General features: G+C 55.0%; 1 protein-coding gene across 1 annotated transcript in view; it reads left to right on the top strand.

Moving 5' to 3' along the window:
• The window catches only part of AIF1L (allograft inflammatory factor 1 like), a 106,155-nt gene that overhangs the window by 16,631 nt on the left and 68,458 nt on the right, over positions 1-21,066 (top strand). The window contains exons 2-5 of the mRNA XM_085613955.1: positions 176-237; positions 7,094-7,160; positions 15,285-15,326; positions 17,768-17,930. Coding sequence (XP_085470081.1) covers positions 176-237; positions 7,094-7,160; positions 15,285-15,326; positions 17,768-17,930 — 334 coding nt within the window. The remainder of the gene's footprint in view (positions 1-175; positions 238-7,093; positions 7,161-15,284; positions 15,327-17,767; positions 17,931-21,066) is intronic.

Genomic DNA, 21,066 nt, shown 5'->3' with positions numbered 1-21,066 from the left:
TGTCTCACACTGTATCATTGTCCACACTGCATCATTGTCTCACACTGCATCATTGTCTCACACTGCATCATTGTCCACACTGCATCATTGTCTCACACTGTATCATTGTCTCACACTGTATCATTGTCTCACACTGCATCATTGTCTCACACTTTGTTTTCTTTCCTGTCCCCAGGAGGCAAAGCCTTCGGCCAGCTCAAAGCACAACAGGAAGCCAGGCTGGAGGAAGTGAACCAGGTGAGAGTGGGCAGAGGCAGGGCGTGGGGCAGGTGTGGGTTCGGGGGAGGGGCAGGTGGGATTGGGAAGGCTGCTGTGGATGGGGTCAGGAAGAAGAGAGCGGCAGATTGTGTTGTAGTGCAACATATACATAGCACTTACTACTCCTTTGTCGGACGCTGAAGCGCTTGCCTATATGGGTAGTACGCTACACCGTGTAGCGTGTGGTTGGAAGGGTTTTGTCTGTTTTTTTGATCCCATGTGGAAAGTGTTCCATGTCACGTGTGATGACCACTGAGGTGCGGTTTTCGTGTTATGGGACGGAGCGCTTCGCAGTGTGATGGATGAAGGAGTGCGTGAGAGCTGTGCGCCGTCTGTGGTTTGCAGTACGCTGACCGCTTTGAGCAGCCCTGAAGGTCCCTGCCTGGTATTTCTGAAGATGACCGTCCACTCCGCTGGTCACTGCCCTGGGTTGTCCAGTCTGAGGTGTTTTGTTTGAAGTTTCTCCTCCTGCGCAGGCTCAGGTTGAGGGGAGACAGAGTGGCGAGATCCGCTGGGGCGGGCTTTATTAATATCATCATATGTCCGATTGTCATTGTGAGATGTGAAGACTCGTCGTAGTTTGTAGGGACCTGCAGTGGTCACTGAATCACCTCCTCGTTGGCCAGCGGCAGTGACACATCTCTTCAGTTATTCCATGCCTGTTCAGTTGGTGATGGAGGGTTTATTCGCACTGGACTGAGCAGGACGCGGTGATGGACATGGCCCACTGCAGATATGTCTTATGTGAGTGTCCAGCAGTGTATGGAAAATATTATGCAGCCTGCATGACCTACAGATGCCTGCCCCGCCCATGGCTGAGCGTTAGGGCATCAGTGTATCCTGGAGAGTTATATATCGCAGTGTAACTGAATTAATGTGGCACTTAAACCCTCGACGAGACATTAAAGCTCTTTGTGCTGTACAGCCGCTGCTCCACAACCCAAGGTTTGTGTTTTTTCCCACTGGTTATTGGCTTTAGTAGTGTGTTCTCAAGGAAATAATTCCATGTATTTCCTCCAGTTTTTATGCGCTGGGTTTAATTATTGGGAGTTAGGTGTGCTATTTACTGGGAGAAGGGTAGAAGGGTGTGTCATTTCATGCAATGGTGGCGCTATTGACATAGGAGTAACAGGAGAATAGACATTCAGGCCTGCAGGGGTACGGTTTCTTAAAGGGTAAGTTGTGTTCTTTGTAACCAGGAGTGGGCAGTTTGTCGAACTACAATAATAGGGATTAAGGCAAACATGCAGGTGACTTAGAGTAGGCCGTGCTCGGAGAGAGAAGGCGTGCAGAGGCTGGGTGGGAAGGAGAGGGTCAGTTCAAGAAAAGGCCAGGCAGCGATTCAAAGTTTTAAGGCCACAGAGGTTTGTTGAGATTGTTCGCCATCTGAGGATGCAAAACTGGAAAAGGAAACCACATTATTTTCATCCGAGATAGTGCTATTTTAGGCACTTTTGATAGGCACTTGGATGAGGCCAGCAGCCTATCCCCAGAAGGGCTCCGCCAGACCCCCTGCCATCTCCTGTGTGCCCTGCCATCCTGTGTGTTCCTGTCATCCCTCGTACGGCCTGCCATCTCTTGTGTGCCCTGCCATCATCCCTTGTGTGCCCTGCCATCATCCCTCGTGTGCCCTGCCATCATCCCTCGTGTGCCCTGCCATCATCCCTCGTGTGCCCTGCCATCCCTCGTGTGCCTGCCATCCCTCGTGTGCCTGCCATCCCTCGTGTGCCTGCCATCCCTTGTGTGCCCTGCCATCATCCCATGTGTGCATTGCCATCTCATGTGTGCCCTGCCATCCCGTGTGTGCCTGTCATCCCTCGTACGGCCTGCCATCTCTTGTGTGCCCTGCCATCATCCCTTGTGTGCCCTGCCATCATCCCTTGTGTGCCCTGCCATCATCCCTCGTGTGCCTGCCATCCCTCGTGTGCCCTGCCATCATCCCATGTGTGCATTGCCATCTCGTGTGCCCTGCCATTATCCCTCGTGTGCCCTGCCATCAGCCCATGTGTGCATTGCCATCTCGTGTGCCCTGCCTTTATCCCTCGTGTGCCCTGCCATCATCCCTCGTGTGCCCTGCCATCATCCCTCGTGTGCCCTGCCATCATCCCTCATGTGCCCTGCCATCCCTCGTGTGCCCTGCCATCCCTTGTGTGCCCTGCCATCCCTTGTGTGCCTGCCATCATCCCTTGTGTGCCCTGCCATCATCCCTTGTGTGCCCTGCCATCATCCCTTGTGTGCCCTCCCATCATCCCTCGTGCACCCTGCCATCATCCCTCGTGCGCCCTGCCATCATCCCTCGTTTGGCCTGCCATCCCTCATGTGCCCTGCCATCTCATGTGTGCCCTGCCATCCCTTGTGTGCCCTGCCATCCCTTGTGTGCCCTGCCATCCCTTGTGTGCCCTGCCATCCTTTGTGTGCCCTGCCATCCCTTGTGTGCCCTGTCATCCCTTGTGTGCCTGCCATCATACCTTGTGTGCCTGCCATCATCCCTTGTGTGCCCTGCCATCATCCCTTGTGTGCCCTCCCATCCTGTGTGTGCCCTGTCATCCTGTGTGTGCCCTGCCATCTTATGTGCCCATTGCCATCCCTCGTGTGCCCTGCTATCCCTCGTGTGCCCTGCTATCCCTCGTGTGCCCTGCTATCCCCCGTGTGCCCTGCTATCCCCCGTGTGCCCTGCTATCCCCCGTGTGCCCTGCCATCATCCCTCGTGTGCCCTGCCATCATCCCTCGTGTGCCCTGCCATCATCCCTCGTGTGCCCTGCCATCATCCCTCGTGTGCCCTGCCATCATCCCTCGTGTGCCCTGCCACCATCCCTCGTTTGGCCTGCCATCCCTCATGTGCCCTGCCATCTCATGTGTGCCCTGCCATCTCATGTGTGCCCTGCCATCTCATGTGTGCCCTGTCATCCCTTGTGTGCCTGCCATCATCCCTTGTGTGCCCTCCCATCCTGTGTGTGCCCTGCCATCATCCCTCGTGCGCCCTGCCATCATCCCTCGTGTGCCCTGCTATCCCTCGTGTGCCCTGCTATCCCCCGTGTGCCCTGCCATCATCCCTCGTGTGCCCTGCCATCATCCCTCGTGTGCCCTGCCATCATCCCTCGTGTGCCCTGCCATCATCCCTCGTGTGCCCTGCCATCATCCCTCGTGTGCCCTGCCATCATCCCTCGTGTGCCCTGCCACCATCCCTCATGTGCCCTGCCATCCCTCATGCGTGCCCAGCCATCTCATGCGTGCCCTGCCATCTCATGTGTGCCCTGCCATCTCATGTGTGCCCTGTCATCCCTTGTGTGCCTGCCATCATCCCTTGTGTGCCCTCCCATCCTGTGTGTGCCCTGCCATCATCCCTCGTGCGCCCTGCCATCATCCCTCGTGTGCCCTGCCATCATCCCTCGTTTGGCCTGCCATCCCTCATGTGCCCTGCCATCTCATGTGTGCCCTGCCATCTCATGTGTGCCCTGCCATCCCTTGTGTGCCCTGTCATCCCTTGTGTGCCTGCCATCATCCTTTGTGTGCCCTCCCATCCTGTGTGTGCCCTGCCATCATCCCTCGTGCGCCCTGCCATCATCCCTCGTGTGCCCTGCCATCATCCCTCGTTTGGCCTGCCATCCCTCATGTGCCCTGCCATCTCATGTGTGCCCTGCCATCTCATGTGTGCCCTGCCATCATCCCTTGTGTGCCCTGCCATCATCCCGTGTGTGCCCTCCCATCCTGTGTGTGCCCTGTCATCCTGTGTGTGCCCTGCCATCATCCCTTGTGTGCCCTGCCATCTTATGTGCCCATTGCCATCCCTTGTGTGCCCTGCCATCCCTTGTGTGCCCTGCTATCCCTAGTGTGCCCTGCTATCCCTAGTGTGCCCTGCTATCCCTCGTGTGCCTTGCCATCATCCCTCGTGTGCCCTGCCATCCCTCGTGTGCCCTGCCATCCCTCGTGTGCCCTGCCATCCCTCGTGTGCCCTGCCATCCCTCGTGTGCCTGTCATCCCTTGTGTCCTCTGCCATCCCTTGTGTCCTCAGCCATCCCTTGTGTCCTCTGCCATCCCTTGTGTCCTCTGCCATCATCCCTTGTGTGCCCTGCCATCATCCCTTGTGTGCCCTGCCATCATCCCATGTGTGCATTGCCATCTCATGTGTGCCCTGCCATCTCATGTGTGCCCTGCCATCTCATGTGTGCCGTACCATCATCCCTTGTGTGCCTGCCGTCTCTTGTGAGCCATCCATTGTGTGCCCTGCCATCCCATCTTGTGTGCCCTGCCATCCCATCTTGTGTGCCCTGCCATCCCTTGTGTGCCCTGCCATCCCTTGTGTGCCCTGCCATCCCTTGTGTGCCCTGCCATCCCTTGTGTGCCCTGCCATCCCTTGTGTGCCCTGCCATCCCTTGTGTGCCCTGCCATCCCTTGTGTGCCCTGCCATCCCTCGTGTGCCCTGCTATCCCTCGTGTGCCCTGCTATCCCTCGTGTGCCTTGCCATCATCCCTCGTGTGCCTTGCCATCCCTCGTGTGCCCTGCCATCCCTCGTGTGCCCTGCCATCCCTCGTGTGCCCTGCCATCCCTCGTGTGCCCTGCCATCCCTCGTGTGCCCTGCCATCCCTCGTGTGCCCTGCCATCCCTCGTGTGCCTGTCATCCCTCGTGTGCCCTGCCATCCCTCGTGTGCCTGTCATCCCTTGTGTCCTCTGCCATCCCTTGTGTCCTCTGCCATCCCTTGTGTGCCCTGCCATCATCCCTTGTGTGCCCTGCCATCATCCCTTGTGTGCCCTGCCATCATCTCATGTGTGCCCTGCCATCTCATGTGTGCCCTGCCATCTCATGTGTGCCTGCCATCATCCCTTGTGTGCCCTGCCATCATCCCTTGTGTGCCCTGCCATCATCCCTTGTGTGCCCTGCCATCATCCCATGTGTGCCCTGCCATCTCATGTGTGCCCTGTCATCTCATGTGTGCCCTGCCCTCCCTTGTGAGCCATCCATTGTGTGCATTGCCATCCCATGTGTGCCCTGCCATCCCATCTTGTGTGCCCTGCCATCCCTTGTGCGGCCTGCCATCATCCCTTGTGCGCCCTGCCATCATCCCTTGTGTGCCCTGCCATCATCCCTTGTGTGCCCTGCCATCCCTTGTGTGCCCTACCATCATCCCTTGCGTGCCCTGCCATCTCCTGTGTGCCCCCCCCCCCCCAAACCCCACCTGCTTGCGGCCAGCAGCTTAAGGGAAAATGCCTCCCACATCACACAGATATTCATTGGCGTGGGCTGAATGGGGCCCTGCCTTCTTGAAAGGTTGGGGGCCCGCTGGAAGGTTGGGGCCCCTGCGCCGCAGTGGCTACTGGGCCCTGTGTTACGCACTAGCACCCCCTTGCTTCCCCCGCACCCCCTCTGCGGCCTTCACCCTGCACGTGACCCCCGTATCTACCATCTGCAGCAGCACTTCCACTGGGGGTGGAAAGGGCCCATTCCCCGCGTGCCTGAGATGCCACAGGCCTGGGCCGCAGCCAGGGGCCATATATGGCAAAGTGTGGCCGTCTCCGAGGCGGAGGGGGTCGGGAGGAGCGCTGGGGTCCTTCCCGGGAGACCCCGGGCGGGTCTCGTCGGAGGCACCTGGGCACTTGCTGTTACAGGGGGAGGGGTGCCAAGCTGTCCCTGTGTTCTAACTAGATATGCGCCGCTGGCAGCCTCTAGTGTGCACAGCGTCCTGCCCTCAGCCTCCCCCTCCCCCCTCCCCCCCCCATCCCTTCCCCCAACACCTTTACCTGCAGAAAGAAATCCAGGCTCGTCAGCACCGAGTGAGGGCCTAACGCTTCTAAGGCAGAGGCCCTGCAAAGATGCCTGGATATCAGTGGAGCGGCGGGTGCAGTGGCACCGGGGCCCTAAGGGGCTCACTGACAATCCATTGATGCTTTATTTTACTTCCTAACCAACAGCTGGGGTAATTTCATTTCTTGCAGTGGGGTCCCTTCCCTTCATGCCACACTGCCGCTGTAAACCCGCATTTATCGAACTGTCTAGACTTTACAGAGGGCTGTAAGGATGAGATCGCCGCTATACTGGCACGCGGGGGTGGGTGGGGGGAGGGGAGGGGAGGGGGGGGGGGGGCTCGTCCTCATTACAGAGAGGACGAGTCTCCCTGAACCCAAGCCAGCCTCCTGTCTTCCAGATTTGAACCCCCCCCCCCCCATCCAGCATGGTTTCCAAATGTTATGGGGGGCTTCGGTTTTTGAACTGGAATTGGTATCTGCACAGGTGCATTCTGGTGAACAGAGTATGTAAATAGCAGGGTCGGGCTGGCACACAAAATAGGGCCGGGCACCAAAATAAAAGCGTCCCTCGTTAACGAATCCTACACCTGAAAAAAGTGGCCCCCACTTACAATCCGGCCCGGGGGTCACTTCTAAGACGTTCTGTGTGAGTGTCTTGTAGCGCTGGAAGATTGCATGGGTGGAGCTTGCCGCAGCCAATGTTTGTTTTAATATTAGGGAAATCAACAGTAACAACCAGCCCAGCTGGCCACAATTGTGGCCCAGAAGCAGCTACAGTAAGAGCCCACCGGGCACTGCCAGCTTGCCCTGGAGGCCAGTCCGACCCTGGTGAATATTGCTGTGATGCCGCCCCTACACTCTGCTGGGCAGTGTGTTATCGTGACATGACGACAAGGGTGCTCTGTCGCGACCCTGGCCCGGCCTGTGGTGCTTGGGGTCCAGGGGAGGGTGAGGAGGTTGCGGGGGAGGTGTCGCTGCTTTGTTGAGTGGTCTGTACTCTCCTACAGGATATTGCGTTCCATGGACCTGGGCGTGGTCAGCGATTCTCAAAGGTCCCATTGGTGATGCCATCTTATTTTTTTTTTACATCTAGGAGTTTCTTAATGATGAGAAATACAACGACGAAGAGGACCTGGAGGAGAAGCTGGCGTCCTTCCGAAGTAAGACTAGTAGTATTCGGAATACTCTGGGTTTCAGGTTTGGGGTTAGGGTTGGGACTGTGGATGAAGTAGTATTTAGGACGGGATGGTGTTAGTTTTAGGTTTAAGATTAGGGTTGAGGCTAGGAGTTGGTTTCGGGTTAGGGTTGGACATACAGTAGTGGCTAGGGATAGATACAGTGCAAGGTTTACGACCAGAGTTCAGTTGGTTTAGATTAGCGTTAGAATTGTGGATGGAGTAGTGGTTAGAGATTGGGATGGTGTTAGTTTTAGGTTTAAGATTAGGGTTGAGGCTAGGAGTTGGTTTCAGGTTAGGGTTGGACATACAGTAGTAGCTAGGGATAGATACAGTTCAAGGTTTAAGACTAGAGTTCAGTTGGTTTTAGATTGGGGCTAGGATTGTGGCTGAAGTAGTATTTAGGACGGGGATGGTGTTAGTTTTAGGTTTAAGATTAGGGTTGAGGCTAGGATTAGGAGTTGGTTTCGGGTTAGGGTTGGATATACAGTAGTAGCTAGGGATAGATACAGTGCAAGGTTTACGACTAGAGTTCAGTTGGTTTAGATTAGCATTAGAATTGTGGATGCAGTAGTGGTTAGAGATTGGGATGGTTTTAGTGTTAGGGAGAGATTAGGTTTAGGAATGCAGATGGGGTAGTGTTTAGGATAGTGTTAGTGTTAGGGTTAGTTTTAAGTATATGATTAGTTTAGGGTTAGAATTAGAGGTTGATTTCAGATTAGGGTTAGTATTTAGTTTGGGGTATTGATTAGCGATAGTGTTAGGTTTATGTCCAAGATTAGGTTTAGGAATGGGGTTGGAGTAAAGCTTAGGGTAGGGTTAGTGTTAGGTTCAAGTTTAGGGTTAGAATTAGAGGTTAGTTTCAGATTAGGGTTGCAATTGGACTTGGAGTAGTTTTTAGGATAGTGTTAGGCGTTGGAGTAAAGCCTAGGCTAGTGTTAGGTTTAAGATTAGGGTTAGAATTAGAGGTTAGTTTCAGATTAGGGCTGATATTGAGCTTGGAGTAGTTTTTAGGATAGTGTTCGTGTTAGGCGTTGGAGTAAAGTTTAGGCTAGTGTTAGGTTTAAGATTAGGGTTAGGGTTAGAATTAGATGTTGGTTTAAGATTAGGGCTGGTATTGAGCTTGGAGTCGTTTTTAGGATAGTGTTCGTGTTAGGCGTTGGAGTAAAGTTTAGGCTAGTGTTAGGTTTAAGATTAGGGTTAGAATTAGAGGTTGGGTTTAGATTAGGGTTGGTATTGGGCTTGGAGTAGTTTTTAGGATAGTGTTGGGTTTAGGTTTAAGTTTAGGATTGGTTTAGGGTTAGAATTAGAGGCTGGCTTCAGATTAGGGTTAGCATTGGGCTTGGAGTAGTGTTTAGAGATAGTGTTAGCGTTCGGTTTAGATCTAAGATTAGGTTTAGGAATGCAGATGGAGTAGTGTTAGTGTTAGGTTTATGTTCAAGATTAGGTTTAGGAATGGGGATGAAGTAGTGTTAGTCTAAGGTCTGTGTTGTAAATTTAGGCTTGGTTTTGGGTTAGAATTAGAGGTTGGTTTCAGATTGGGGTTATTAATGGGATTGGAGTATATTTCCTGATACTGAAGCCCAGTATCAGGAAATATGTCATGTGAAAAACTTGTGAGACAATGGAGCCATATTTGACGGGCTCAATTAGCTCCCACGAGAAGTTCCTGCTGACAAGGTTCACGTTAAATATCTTTCATCTGTTAATTAGACCTAAAACAGACATTTTTAACAAGGTTGCAGCTCCCTGTGGCTGCGACGGATAGTCTCCACAGGATATGCTGCATTTTATATTTGTATGTAAATTTTATGAATACCCGCGCAAACGCTATCTGGTTGCTCTTTTAAAGAAACTTAATTTTAACCAGATCAGACCAGCACTAATGTATTTACAACTTTTGTACAGTGACAGTGTTCTCCATGTAACTGAATTCCTAAACTTGTCTGTTAAATTGAGAATCTGTATGACACAATGAGGTTGCCCTTTTACTGTTTGACTGCCTCATGTACCTCAGGAACCTATTACATGGTCTATATTATACCTTGCGTTATTTGCACTTTACTGATTATGAATTCATTGTACGGTATTGGGGAAATTCCTGCTTTTTCTTATTGGACATGTATTATGGCACTATTTAACATTTGTTTTTAACTGTGATGTTTTTATGTATACTTTTATGGTTTGAATCAAAACCAAAATAAAGTCTCTATTGATTGATTGAGTAGTGTTTAGAGATAGTGTTAGGTTTAGGTTTAAGATTTGGGTTGGGAATGGGAATCGAGTAGTTTTTAGGATAGTGTTAGGGGTTGGAGTAAAGCTTAGGATAGTGTTAGGTTTGAGTTCAGGGTTAGAATTGGAGGTTGGTTTTAGATGAGGGGTAGTTTTGTAGATGGAGCGGTGGTTGGGGACCGGGATGGGTTAGTGTTTGTTTTAGTTTAAGATTAGGGCTGTGGTTAGGATCAGGGTTAGGTATTGGTTTTGGTTTATTTTTAGCATTTTAAGGTTATGGCTATTTTGAATTTGGGGTTAGCGTATGGGTGAAGGCCAGTAATGGTATCACGATTAGGGTGTTGGACTGGTTTGGCGTTTGGATTAGGGAGATTTCGGTTTTGGGGTGGGATTAACAAGGCTGGCTGAAAATTATTTTTTACAAATGGAGTTCATGCCTGACCCTTTGTTCTTGGTGCCCGCCTAATCTTTGATGAAATGTTAGTTTTTAAGGATTCTTCACAGTGGGTCTGGAGAAGGATTGGTCTTCATGACAATATCGATCCTTACAGCATTGATCCACTGATCACTGCCGCTGGTTTACCCCAGAGCCAGTGCTGTGCCAATAATGCCCCCTTGCTCCTCTGTGTGCATCAAACTGCCCTCCGCGCCCGGCGCAGCACACAGACCTTTCTTTAATATTGCCCCTCCGACCATGCTCTCCGTGCCTGGCGCAGCACACAGACCTTTCTTTGATCTGCCCCTCCGGCCATGCCCTCTGTGCCCTGGCACAGCACACATACCTTTCTTTGATCTGCCCGTCTGGCCATGCCCTCCGTGCCCAGCGCAGCACACAGACCTTTCCTTACTCTGCCCCTCCGACCATGCTCTCCGTGCCTGGCGCAGCACACAGACCTTTCTTTGATCTGCCCCTCCGGCCATGCCCTCCGTGCCCGGCGCAGCACACAGACCTTTCTTTGATCTCCCCTCCGGCCATGCCCTCCGTGCCCTGGCGCAGCACACAGACCTTTCTTTGATCTGCCCCTCCGGCTATGCCCCACAGTACATGGCGCCCCAAGGCTCTCCACGTGCGGTTCTGTGGCACCCACGTGCCACCTCCTACAGTGAAAATGTGGGCGACTGGCACTCCAGACTGCGTGTGACGCTGCTGTACAGACGGGCAGGCTTTGCCCCTAAACACACCCCTGGTGCAAGAAAGGTCTGAAAAGCACTTAAAAGGGAGAAAGACCTGGGCATGGCCTTGTCTGTCGTTCGCACGCCCGTGCCCATGCCAGGGCAGGTCCCCGCCTGTGCCCAGCGGATGATGGCGAGGCAGTGCCCTGCGATGGTTCCCGGTTGGAAGTTTGGAGTCAGTTGGTATTTCAGGGCGGCTTCCTCTACCAGCAGCCCTTGAGCTTCAGACATGGGCGAGGCCAGCTCCATATGCCAGCCATGGCCTACATGCGGGGGTCTAGGGCACCCCCTGTCCCTTTCTACGTGCCCCAGACGCTGGCAAGGCCTTGTTCCTCTACCCGTGCCCCTTGGCAGGCACGAGATTCAGGACAACTTCCCCTGCTCGCCCCTTTGTGTCCCTGGCATTGGTGGGACCCGGTGCCAACGTCAGCCCTCCTTGGCAGGCAACAGCTTTTTGTACGAAGTCCGGGGTCCTTGACTGCACCCAGCCCCCCCCCCCCCCCCCCGGCGCCGTGCCCACTCACAATGCTTTCGTTGAACATTGGGCACTGCGAACTTCACTGGTGGTGGGGAGTTTAGCAGGGTCCAGAGAGACCCTTAGCGTGGTCTCAGACCCGTCCCCCAACCCTTGCTGTACCCCCCACCTCTCCCCAGCTGAAAACAGTGCGGGCATTGTATGTCCGCTCCGGCCCCAGAAGCCCCCACCCCCCACTCGCACTCGACGCAAGGAAAATCGCTGACAGCGTGCGGCAGGCTCTCCGGCTGCTCAAGTGGGCATTTGTGTGGCATGGGGGGGGGGGGTCACTCGAGGTTTGTATTGGGCCCAGGCACGAGAGTGAAATCAATAATTCCGATGACCCGTGCACTCGGAGGTCGCATCCTTGCCTTCAAAGCTGCAGACCGGGGTGGACGGAAAGTCGCGGCGTCTGCTGGGGTCAGTCAGTGATCTAATATAGCGCCCACAGACCAGTGAACTACCCTTAGGCGCTTGGATGGATTCCTGGGTGAATTCGGTGCAGGCAAAAGGGGTCGAACCGAGAGCACTGGAGTCTGAAATTCTCAGCAGCACTGCCCACCGGTGCCATCTCCTTATGCTGCCCATGGGTGCCAGCTCCTTATGTTGCCCACGGGTGCCAGCTCCTTATGTTGCCCACGGGTGCCAGCTCCTTATGTTGCCCACCGGTACCATCTCCCTACGCTGCCCACCGGTGCCATCTCCTTATGCTGCCCACCGGTGCCATCTCCTTATGCTGCCCACCGGTGCCATCTCCTTATGCTGCCCACCTCTGCCAGCTCCTTATACTGCCCACCTCTGCCAGCTCCTTATACTGCCCACCTCTGCCACCTCCTAATGCTGCCCACTGGAGCCATCTCTGTTTGCTGCCAACCAGTGACAGCTCCTTATGCTGCCCACCGGTGCCAGCTCCTTATGCTGCCCACCGGTGCCAGCTCCTTATGCTGCCCACCGGTGCCAGCTCCTTATGCTACCCACCAGTGCGATCTCCTTATGCTGTCCAACGGTGCGATCTCCTTATGCTGCCCACCGGTGCCATCTCCTTATGCTGCCCACCGTTGCCAGCTCCTTATACTGCCCAACTCTGCCAGCTCCTCACACTGCCCACCGGTGCTACCTCCTAATGCTGCCCACTGGAGCCATCTCTGTTTGCTGCCAACCAGTGACAGCTCCTTATGCTGTCCACCGGTGCCAGCTCCTTATGCTGCCCACCGGTGCCAGCTCCTTATGCTGCCCACCGGTGCCAGCTCCTTATGCTGTCCACCGGTGCCATCTCCTTATGCTGTCCACCGGTGCCATCTCCTTATGCTGCCCACTGGAGCCATCTCTGTTGGCTGCCCACCTGTGCCAGCTCCTTATGCTGCCCACTGGTGCCTGCTCCTTATGCTGCCCACTGGAGCCATCTCCGTTTGCTGCCCACTGGAGCCATCTCCATTTGCTGCCCACTGGAGCCATCTCCGTTTGCTGCCCACTGTTGCCAGCTCCTTATGCTGCCCACCTCTGCCAGCTCCTCATGCACACTCCACATGCATCTCGTGATGCTTACAAATAAGCTCCCCACACTGCCCAACAATGCCAGCTCCTTATGCTGCCTATGGGTGCCAGCTCCTTATGCTGCCTATGGGTGCCAGCTCCATATGCTGCCCACCGGTGCCAGCTCCTTATGCTGCCCACCGGTGCCAGCTCCTTATGCTGCCCACCGGTGCCAGCTCCTTATGCTGCCCACCGGTGCCAGCTCCTTATGCTGCCCACCGGTGCCAGCTCCTTATGCTGCCCACCGGTGCCAGCTCCTTACGCTGCCCACCAGTGCCAGCTCCTTACACTGCCCACCGGTGCCATCTCCTTATGCTGCCCACCTCTGCCAGCTCCTCATGCTCACCACACATGCGTCTCGTGATGCCTACAAATAAGCTCCCCACACTGCCCACCAGTGCTGGCTCCTCACACTGCCCACCAGCGCCAGCCCCTACACTGCTCAACAACGCCAGCTTCCATACTAAGCACCACTGTCAGCTCCTCACTCTGCCCACCAGTGCCAACTGATCCCACTGCTCACCAGCATCAGCTCCTCCTACTCGCCACCAGTGCCAGTTCCCCAACTACTTAGGGGTGACAGCTCCTCATCCTGCCCAAGTGCAGTTTCTTTGTATTGCCCACCAGTGCCACATTCTCACACTGGCCACCACCCCCTCACACTGCCCACCAGCCCCAGCTCCTCACACTGCCCACCAGCGCCAGCTCCTCACACTGCCCACCAGTGCCAGCTCCTCACACTGCCCACCAGTGCCAGCTCCTCACACTGCCCACCAGTGCCAGCTCCTCACACTGCCCACCAGTGCCAGCTTCTCACACTACCCACCACACTCTCACACTGTCCACCAGCCCCAGCTCCTCACGCTGCCCACCAGTGCCAGCTCCTCACACTGCCCACCAGTGCCAGCTCCTCACACTGCCCACCAGACCCTCACACTGCCCACCAGTGCCAGCTCCTCACACTGCCCACCAGTGCCAGCTCCTCACGCTGCCCCCCAGTGCCAGCTCCTCAAACTGCCCAACAGCTGAGCATGACACACCAGTGGCAGATTCTTAGTGTCTACCAGTACCAACTTCTCACTCCACAACGGCTCCTCACACTGCCTGTAATGCCAGTTCTTTGCAATGCCAACCACTGCCAGATCAATGCACTCTACGCAAGTGGCATCTTCTAGCACTACTCCAGAATGGTAGCTTATAACACTCCACCTCAAAATGCCCATCCTTGTCAGCTCGTCACCTTAATATCAGTGCCAGCTGTTCACATTGCTACTCGTGCCCGCTTCTCTCATTACTACCCATGCCTGCTCCTCACATTGCTACCCGTGCCTGCTCCTCACACTGCTGCCCATGCCAGCTTCTCACATTGCAACCAGTGCCTGCTCCTCAAATCGTGGTTCATGTCAGTTCCTTACATTGCTGCCCGTGCCAGCTTCTCTCATGGCTACCCATGCCTGCTCTTCACACTGCTGCCCATGCCAGCTTCTCACATTGCTGCCCATGCCAGCTTCTCACATTGCTACTCGTGCCAGCTTCTCACATTGCAACCAGTGCCTGCTCCTCACATTGTGGTCCATGTCAGTTCCTCACATTGCTGTCTGTGCCTGTTTCTCACATTGCTACCAGTGCCGGCTTCTCACATTTCTACTCGTGCCAGGTTCTCACATTTCTACTCGTGCCAGCTTCTCACATTGCTACCCGTGCCTGCTCCTCACACTGCTGCCCATGCCAGCTCCTCACACTGCTGCCCATGCCAGCTTCTCACATTGCAACCAGTGCCTGCTCCTCACATTGTGGTCCATGTCAGTTCCTCACATTGCTGTCTGTGCCTGTTTCTCACATTGCTACCCGTGCCAGCTTCTCACATTGCTACAAGTGCCAGCTTCTCACATTGCTACCCGTGCCAGCTCCTCTTATTAATACTCGTGCCAGCTTCTCACAGTGCAACCAGTGCTTGCTCCTCAAATTGTGATCCATGTCAGTTCCTCACATTGCTACCCGTGCCAGCTTCTCACATTGCTGCCCGTGCCAGCTTCTCACATTGCTACAAGTGCCAGCTTCTCACATTGCTACCCGTGCCAGCTCCTCTTATTAATACTCGTGCCAGCTTCTCACAGTGCAACCAGTGCTTGCTCCTCAAATTGTGATCCATGTCAGTTCCTCACATTGCTACCCGTGCCAGCTTCTCAAATTCCTACCTGTGCTTTCTTCTCACATTGCTACCCGTGCCAGCTCCTCACATTGCTACCCGTGCCTGCTCCTCACATTGCGGCCCATGCCAGCTCCTCACATTCCTACCTGTGCCAGCTTCTCACATTGCTACCCATGCCAGCTTCGCACTTTGCTACCTGTTCAAGTCCCTCATGTGCCCCACCGTTGTCAGCTGCAAATATCCCACATTAGTGTCACTAGATTACTTAGTGGGCAATGCCCTTTTTATGCTTTCTAATGTGCTTGACAAAAAATCTAAATATTTCAGGTAATTGCGGCTCTGAGCTGTAGCTCTCACGCTGGTGCAACATGTTTCTCAGGGAGAAGGGGGCAGAGTGGCACAGGGTGTAAACCCGCAGGCATCTCTAATGTATGACACGCGAGTCAAGTGTTGCCCTTCAGCCCTCCCCCGGACAACCTAACCGTTTTTCTCTTTTGCTTTCCAGAAAAATACATAGACTTTGACCTGAACGACCAGGGCGAGATCGGTGAGTGTGTTTGCCTCTAAGGGCAGCGACATTGGGTCATCTCGGAGGGGGCGGGAGGTATTTGCACATTGTGAAAGTGGACACGTGGCAAATCGACTTCCCTTTATGTATCTGGAGTTAAATAACCCTGCTCGGATACCAGGATTTTGAGGCTAAGGGAGTCCACTCACTGTCCTCATTTACACCGCAAGGAACATGGACTGTAATTTCAGAATCCACCGGCCACTTCCTTCTCCATCCTCTGCTTCTCTCGTGTGTTTGGTGTGTTCCCTCAAACTCCGCCTCAGAGGGCCCATCTTGTACTCCTGCTGGGACTTGTGTACCAATCAGTAAATGCACAGAAAGGCTCGGACTCCCTTGAAGTGGACGGAATAAATCGTCCTTAGGCCCAAACTACCACTTTACCCATGAATAGAAAACAATAGTGTAATGAGTGAGTGCTGAGGGGCTCCTTCTCCCCAGGGTATCTTCTTTCAGGGGATGCAAGGCGCACAGTGTCACTCACTGTCACATGGACCATCTAATAGAGGGCTGAGAGGTTCATCATCACTCCTTTAAACAGCCACTCCTCCCTAAGGATGAGCTATTGCTTTGTCGCTCACTCTTACTTCCCCCAGAGGGGTGCATTTCCAGTAGCTCACCCTCTCCCATTTCATTCACCCATCGGGTTATCGCTCACGCTCACCAGCCCCTGCTTTGTCTCCCCTAGGGGGGTGCCCTTTCTCATTTCCCCCAACTCTTTCTCCCCTCAACAGAGTTGGTCACTGTCGCTCTCTCTCACCATCTTACCAAGGCGGTGGACTGTCACTCACTCCAGCGGTATGCTGTCATCAGTCTATCCACACACCTCTTGCCTCACCTGCACTAATCACTCTAGGTCTCTCTGATCAGGAGTGTACTGTCACTCACCCGACTGCCTGTGGGGTTCACTGTCACTCACTCAACCCCCTGCAGATTGCACTGTCACTCATTCTCACCTGCCCCAAGGGGTGCACTGCTGCTCACTCTCATCTGCCACTACGGGGTGCAGTGTTGCTCACACTCACCTGCCTCTGGGGGACAATGAACTCTTGCCCACTCTCCTCAGCCTCCTTGGGGTGCACTGTCATCACTCATCATCTCCGGGTGCACTGTTGTATATGCTCACATGTTCTCTGTGGTGGTGGGGTGCACTATCACTCACTCTCACACCCTTGGGGTGGTGTCCTGCTCCCGGGGACAGGGGAGATGTCCACATTCACTCACTCTCACACCCTTGGGGTGGTGTCCTGCTCCTGGGGACAGGGGAGATGTCCACTATCACTCACTCTCACACCCTTGGGGTGGTGTCCTGCTCCCAGGGACAGGGGAGATGACCACTTTCACTCACTCTCACACACTTGGGGTGGTGTCCTGCTCCTGGGGACAGGGGAGATGACCACTGTCACTCACTCTCACACCCTTGGGGTGGTATCCTGCTCCTGGGGACAGGGGAGATGTCCACTATCACTCACTCTCACACCCTTGGGGTGGTGTCCTGCTCCTGGGGACAGGGGAGATGTCCACTATCACTCACTCTCACACCCTTGGGGTGGTGTCCTGCTCCCAGGGACAGGGGAGATGACCACTGTCACTCACTCTCACACACTTGGGGTGGTGTCCTGCTCCTGGGGACAGGGGAGATGACCACTGTCACTCACTCTCACACCCTTGGGGTGGTATCCTGCTCCCGGGGAGATGACCACTGTCACTCTCACACCCTTGGGGTGGTGTCCTGCTCCCGGAGACAGGGGAGATGACCACCGTCACTCACTCTCACACACTTGGGGTGGTGTCCTGCTCCCGGGGACAGGGGAGATGACCACTGTCACTCACTCTCACACCCTTGGGGTGGTGTCCTGCTCCCGGGGACAGGGGAGATGACCACTGTCACTCACTCTCACACCCTTGGGGTGGTGTCCTGCTCCTGGGGACAGGGGAGATGTCCACAATCACTCACTCTCACACCCTTGGGGTGGTGTCCTGCTCCCAGGGACAGGGGAGATGACCACTGTCACTCACTCTCACACACTTTGGGTGGTGTCCTGCTCCTGGGGACAGGGGAGATGACCACTGTCACTCACTCTCACACACTTGGGGTGGTGTCCTGCTCCTGGGGACAGGGGAGATGTCCACAATCACTCACTCTCACACCCTTGGGGTGGTGTCCTGCTCCCGGGGACAGGGGAGATGACCACTGTCACTCACTCTCACACCCTTGGGGTGGTATCCTGCTCCCGGGGACAGGGGAGATGACCACTGTCACTCACTCTCACACCCTTGGGGTGGTGTCCTGCTCCCGGGGACAGGGGAGATGACCACTGTCACTCACTCTCACACCCTTGGGGTGGTGTCCTGCTCCCGGGGACAGGGGAGATGTCCACTCTCGCTCACGGTCACCCTCCTTCTCCCCTCTGCCACAGACATGATGGCTCTGAAGATGATGATGGAGAAGCTGGGGGTGCCCAAGACCCACCTGGAGGTGAAGAAGATGATCTCGGAGGTGACCGGGGGCACCTGCGACACCATCTGTTACCGGGACTTTGTGAAGATGATGCTGGGGAAGCGATCCCCTGTCCTCAAACTGTGAGTTCTCACCGAAGGGATCGGGCTGGGGGTTCGTGGGTAATACCGAGGGCACGGTCTGCCAGGGGGCAAGGTGCGAGTGCTCGCCCAACGGAGGGTATGCGGGCAAGGATTGTGCCCCAGGTGTTAGCGATAGGAGCTGAGGCGCTATATCCTGGGGGCGGGGTGCACTAGAGGGGGGCTGGCAGTCTTCATGCTGAGCGTCATAGCTTAAAAGTGAGGGTGCGCAAAATTTGCGTCAATTACTTTTGCGTGATTATGAAAAATGTTGCCCAAATGACACATAAATACGCAAAATGCAAATCCATCAGTATGTGCTAAAACAAAAATCACTGTGAGCAACAGCCCTTCGCGCTCAGTGGCACAATGGTGTGAATTCAGGAATTTCAGGCTTTTCCTGGTGGTGATGGACAGCAAATAAAAAGGCATGACACCGTCCACTGTAACTAGGGCCGGCGGCGTACTGCCCTCCTCCAACTGCCCCTGCCCCATCGGGCTATGGAGGAATGACTCCAACGACTGAGCTAACAAGGGCTCCGTCGACAGAACACTGAAGCCCCGCCCATCTCTAAGGGAGGCGGGCGCGCTGCGGGCTCCGTCGACAGAACACTGAAGCCCCGCCCATCTCTAAGGGAGGCGGGTGCGCTGCGGGCTCCGTCGACAGAACACTGAAGCCCCGCCCATCTCTAAGGGAGGCGGGCGCGCTGCGGGCTCCGTAGACAGAACACTGAAGCCCCGCCCATCTCTGAGAGAGGCGGGCGCACTGCGGGCTCCGTAGACAGAACACTGAAGCCCCGCCCATCTCTGAGGGAGGCGGGCGCGCTGCGGGCTCCGTAGACAGAACACTGAAGCCCCGCCCATCTCTAAGGGAGGCGGGCGCACTGAGGGTTTGGCAGACGGTGTACTGCCCTCCTCCAACAGCCCCTGCCCCATCGGGCTATCGGAGGAATGACTCCAACGACTGAGCTAACAAGGGCTCCGTCGGCAGAACACTGAAGCCCCGCCCATCTCTAAGCGAGGCGGGCTCCGTAGACAGAACACTGAAGCCCCGCCCATCTCTAAGGGAGGCGGGCGCGCTGCGGGCTCCGTCGACAGAACACTGAAGCCCCGCCCATCTCTAAGGGAGGCGGGCGCGCTCCGTAGACAGAACACTGAAGCCCCGCCCATCTCTAAGGGAGGCGGGCGCACTGCGGGCTCCGTCGACACAACACTGAAGCCCCGCCCATCTCTAAGCGAGGCGGGTGCGCTGCGGGCTCCATAGACAGAACACTGAAGCCCCGCCCATCTCTAAGGGAGGCGGGCGCACTGCGGGCTCCGTAGACAGAACACTGAAGCCCCGCCCATCTCTGAGGGAGGCGGGCGCACTGCGGGCTCCGTAGACAGAACACTGAAGCCCCGCCCATCTCTGAGAGAGGCGGGCGCACTGCGGGCTCCGTAGACAGAACACTGAAGCCCCGCCCATCTCTGAGGGAGGCGGGCGCACTGCGGGTTTGGCAGACGGGGCTCGTGATGAGGAAACTCCGAACTGGACCCCAAGTCAGTAACATTTCGCAATGATGCGGCTGCAGCTGACCATCCACATTGGAATCGTGCGGATCCCAAAAGTCTTTCCAAATTCCATTACAGATTTATAATTGGTCTTCCAGGCTATAAGTCACTTTTTCAATCTGAACCAATTTAACCAGTTCAGATGAATCCATCTTTCCGTCTTTGGTTGAAAGACTCGTAACGGAAATACTAATGTACTTGTTTATAAAAAATTAATAAAATACTTGAAATAATTTTTTTTTTTTTAAACAACGCTTTGCCACCATTAAGACTGAGAGAGTTATTGTGTGTCTTGTCCTCACCCCACCCTGCGCGGTATTAGAGTGATGCACAAACCTGTGTCCGCAGCCGGCTCCAGAGGTGAAGATGACGTCAGGTGCCAGCTGGCAGAACTGATGATCACACATGACGTGGGCACCAGAGGCCTGCCGGGGCTGTGCAACGCATCGGAATCACAGCGCAGTGACTGGATGGCACACACCTCACGGGTCCAGCCCTTGCTCGCGAGACACTGCTGAACATGGGCTCTCGCTTCTTACAGTTCTTTCTATTCTGCACAGTATTGTTGTGGGATCGCGTCTGAGGCAGTGATGTGTACCCAGAGAATACAGGGGTCTCCCAGGCTCAGGGCACAGGCAGCACAACTGGTGCCTCAGAATACACTGACCTCACAGGCCCAGGGCATGGACAGCACAACTCGTCCCTCAGAATACACTGATCTCACAGGCCCAGGGCATAGACAGCACAACTCATCCCTCAGAATACACTGATCTCGCAGGCCCAGGGCATGGACAGCACAACTCGTCTTTCGGAATACACCAATCTCACAGGCCCAGGGCATGGACAGCACAACTAGTCCCTCAGAATACACTGATCTCACAGGCTTGGTGCATAGATTGCAGAATTATCCCTCAGAGTACATCGGTCCCACAGCCTCGGGGCACAGGCAACACAACTCGTCCCTCAGAGTACATCCATCTCACAGGCTTGGTGCATAGATTGCAGAATAATCCCTCAGAATGCACCAGTCTCACAGGCTCAGGGCATAAACAGCACAACTCGTCCCTCAGAATACATCGGTCTCCCAGGCTCAGGGCATAGGGAGTGGAGTTATCCCTCAGAATACATCGGTCTCACAGGCTCAGGGCACAGGCACCACAACTAGTGCCCAGAATTCACCGATCTCACAGACTAATGTCTTGGACAGCAGAATTATCCCTCAGAATACATCGGTCTCGCAGGCTCAGGGCACAGGCAGCACAACTCATTCCTTAAGAATACACTGATCTCACAGGCTCAGGGCATAGGCAGCACAACTCATTCCTCAGAATACACTGATCTCACAGGCTCAGGGCATAGGCAGCACAACTCATTCCTCAGAATACACTGATCTCACAGGCTCAGGGCATAGGCAGCACAACTAGTCCCTCAGAATACACTGATCTCACAGGCTCCGGGCATAGGCAGCACAACTCGTCCCTCAGAATACACTGATCTCACAGGCTCCGGGCATAGGCAGCACAACTCGTCCCTCAGAATACACTGATCTCACAGGCTCAGGGCACAGGCAGCACAACTCGTCCCTCAG

The sequence above is a fragment of the Triturus cristatus genome, chromosome 1_2 (genome assembly GCF_964204655.1).
Source record: "Triturus cristatus chromosome 1_2, aTriCri1.1, whole genome shotgun sequence".
NCBI lineage: Eukaryota > Metazoa > Chordata > Amphibia > Caudata > Salamandridae > Triturus > Triturus cristatus.
The sequence above is the reverse complement of the archived record's forward strand: the minus strand, read 5'-3'. Positions and strand labels throughout refer to the sequence as shown.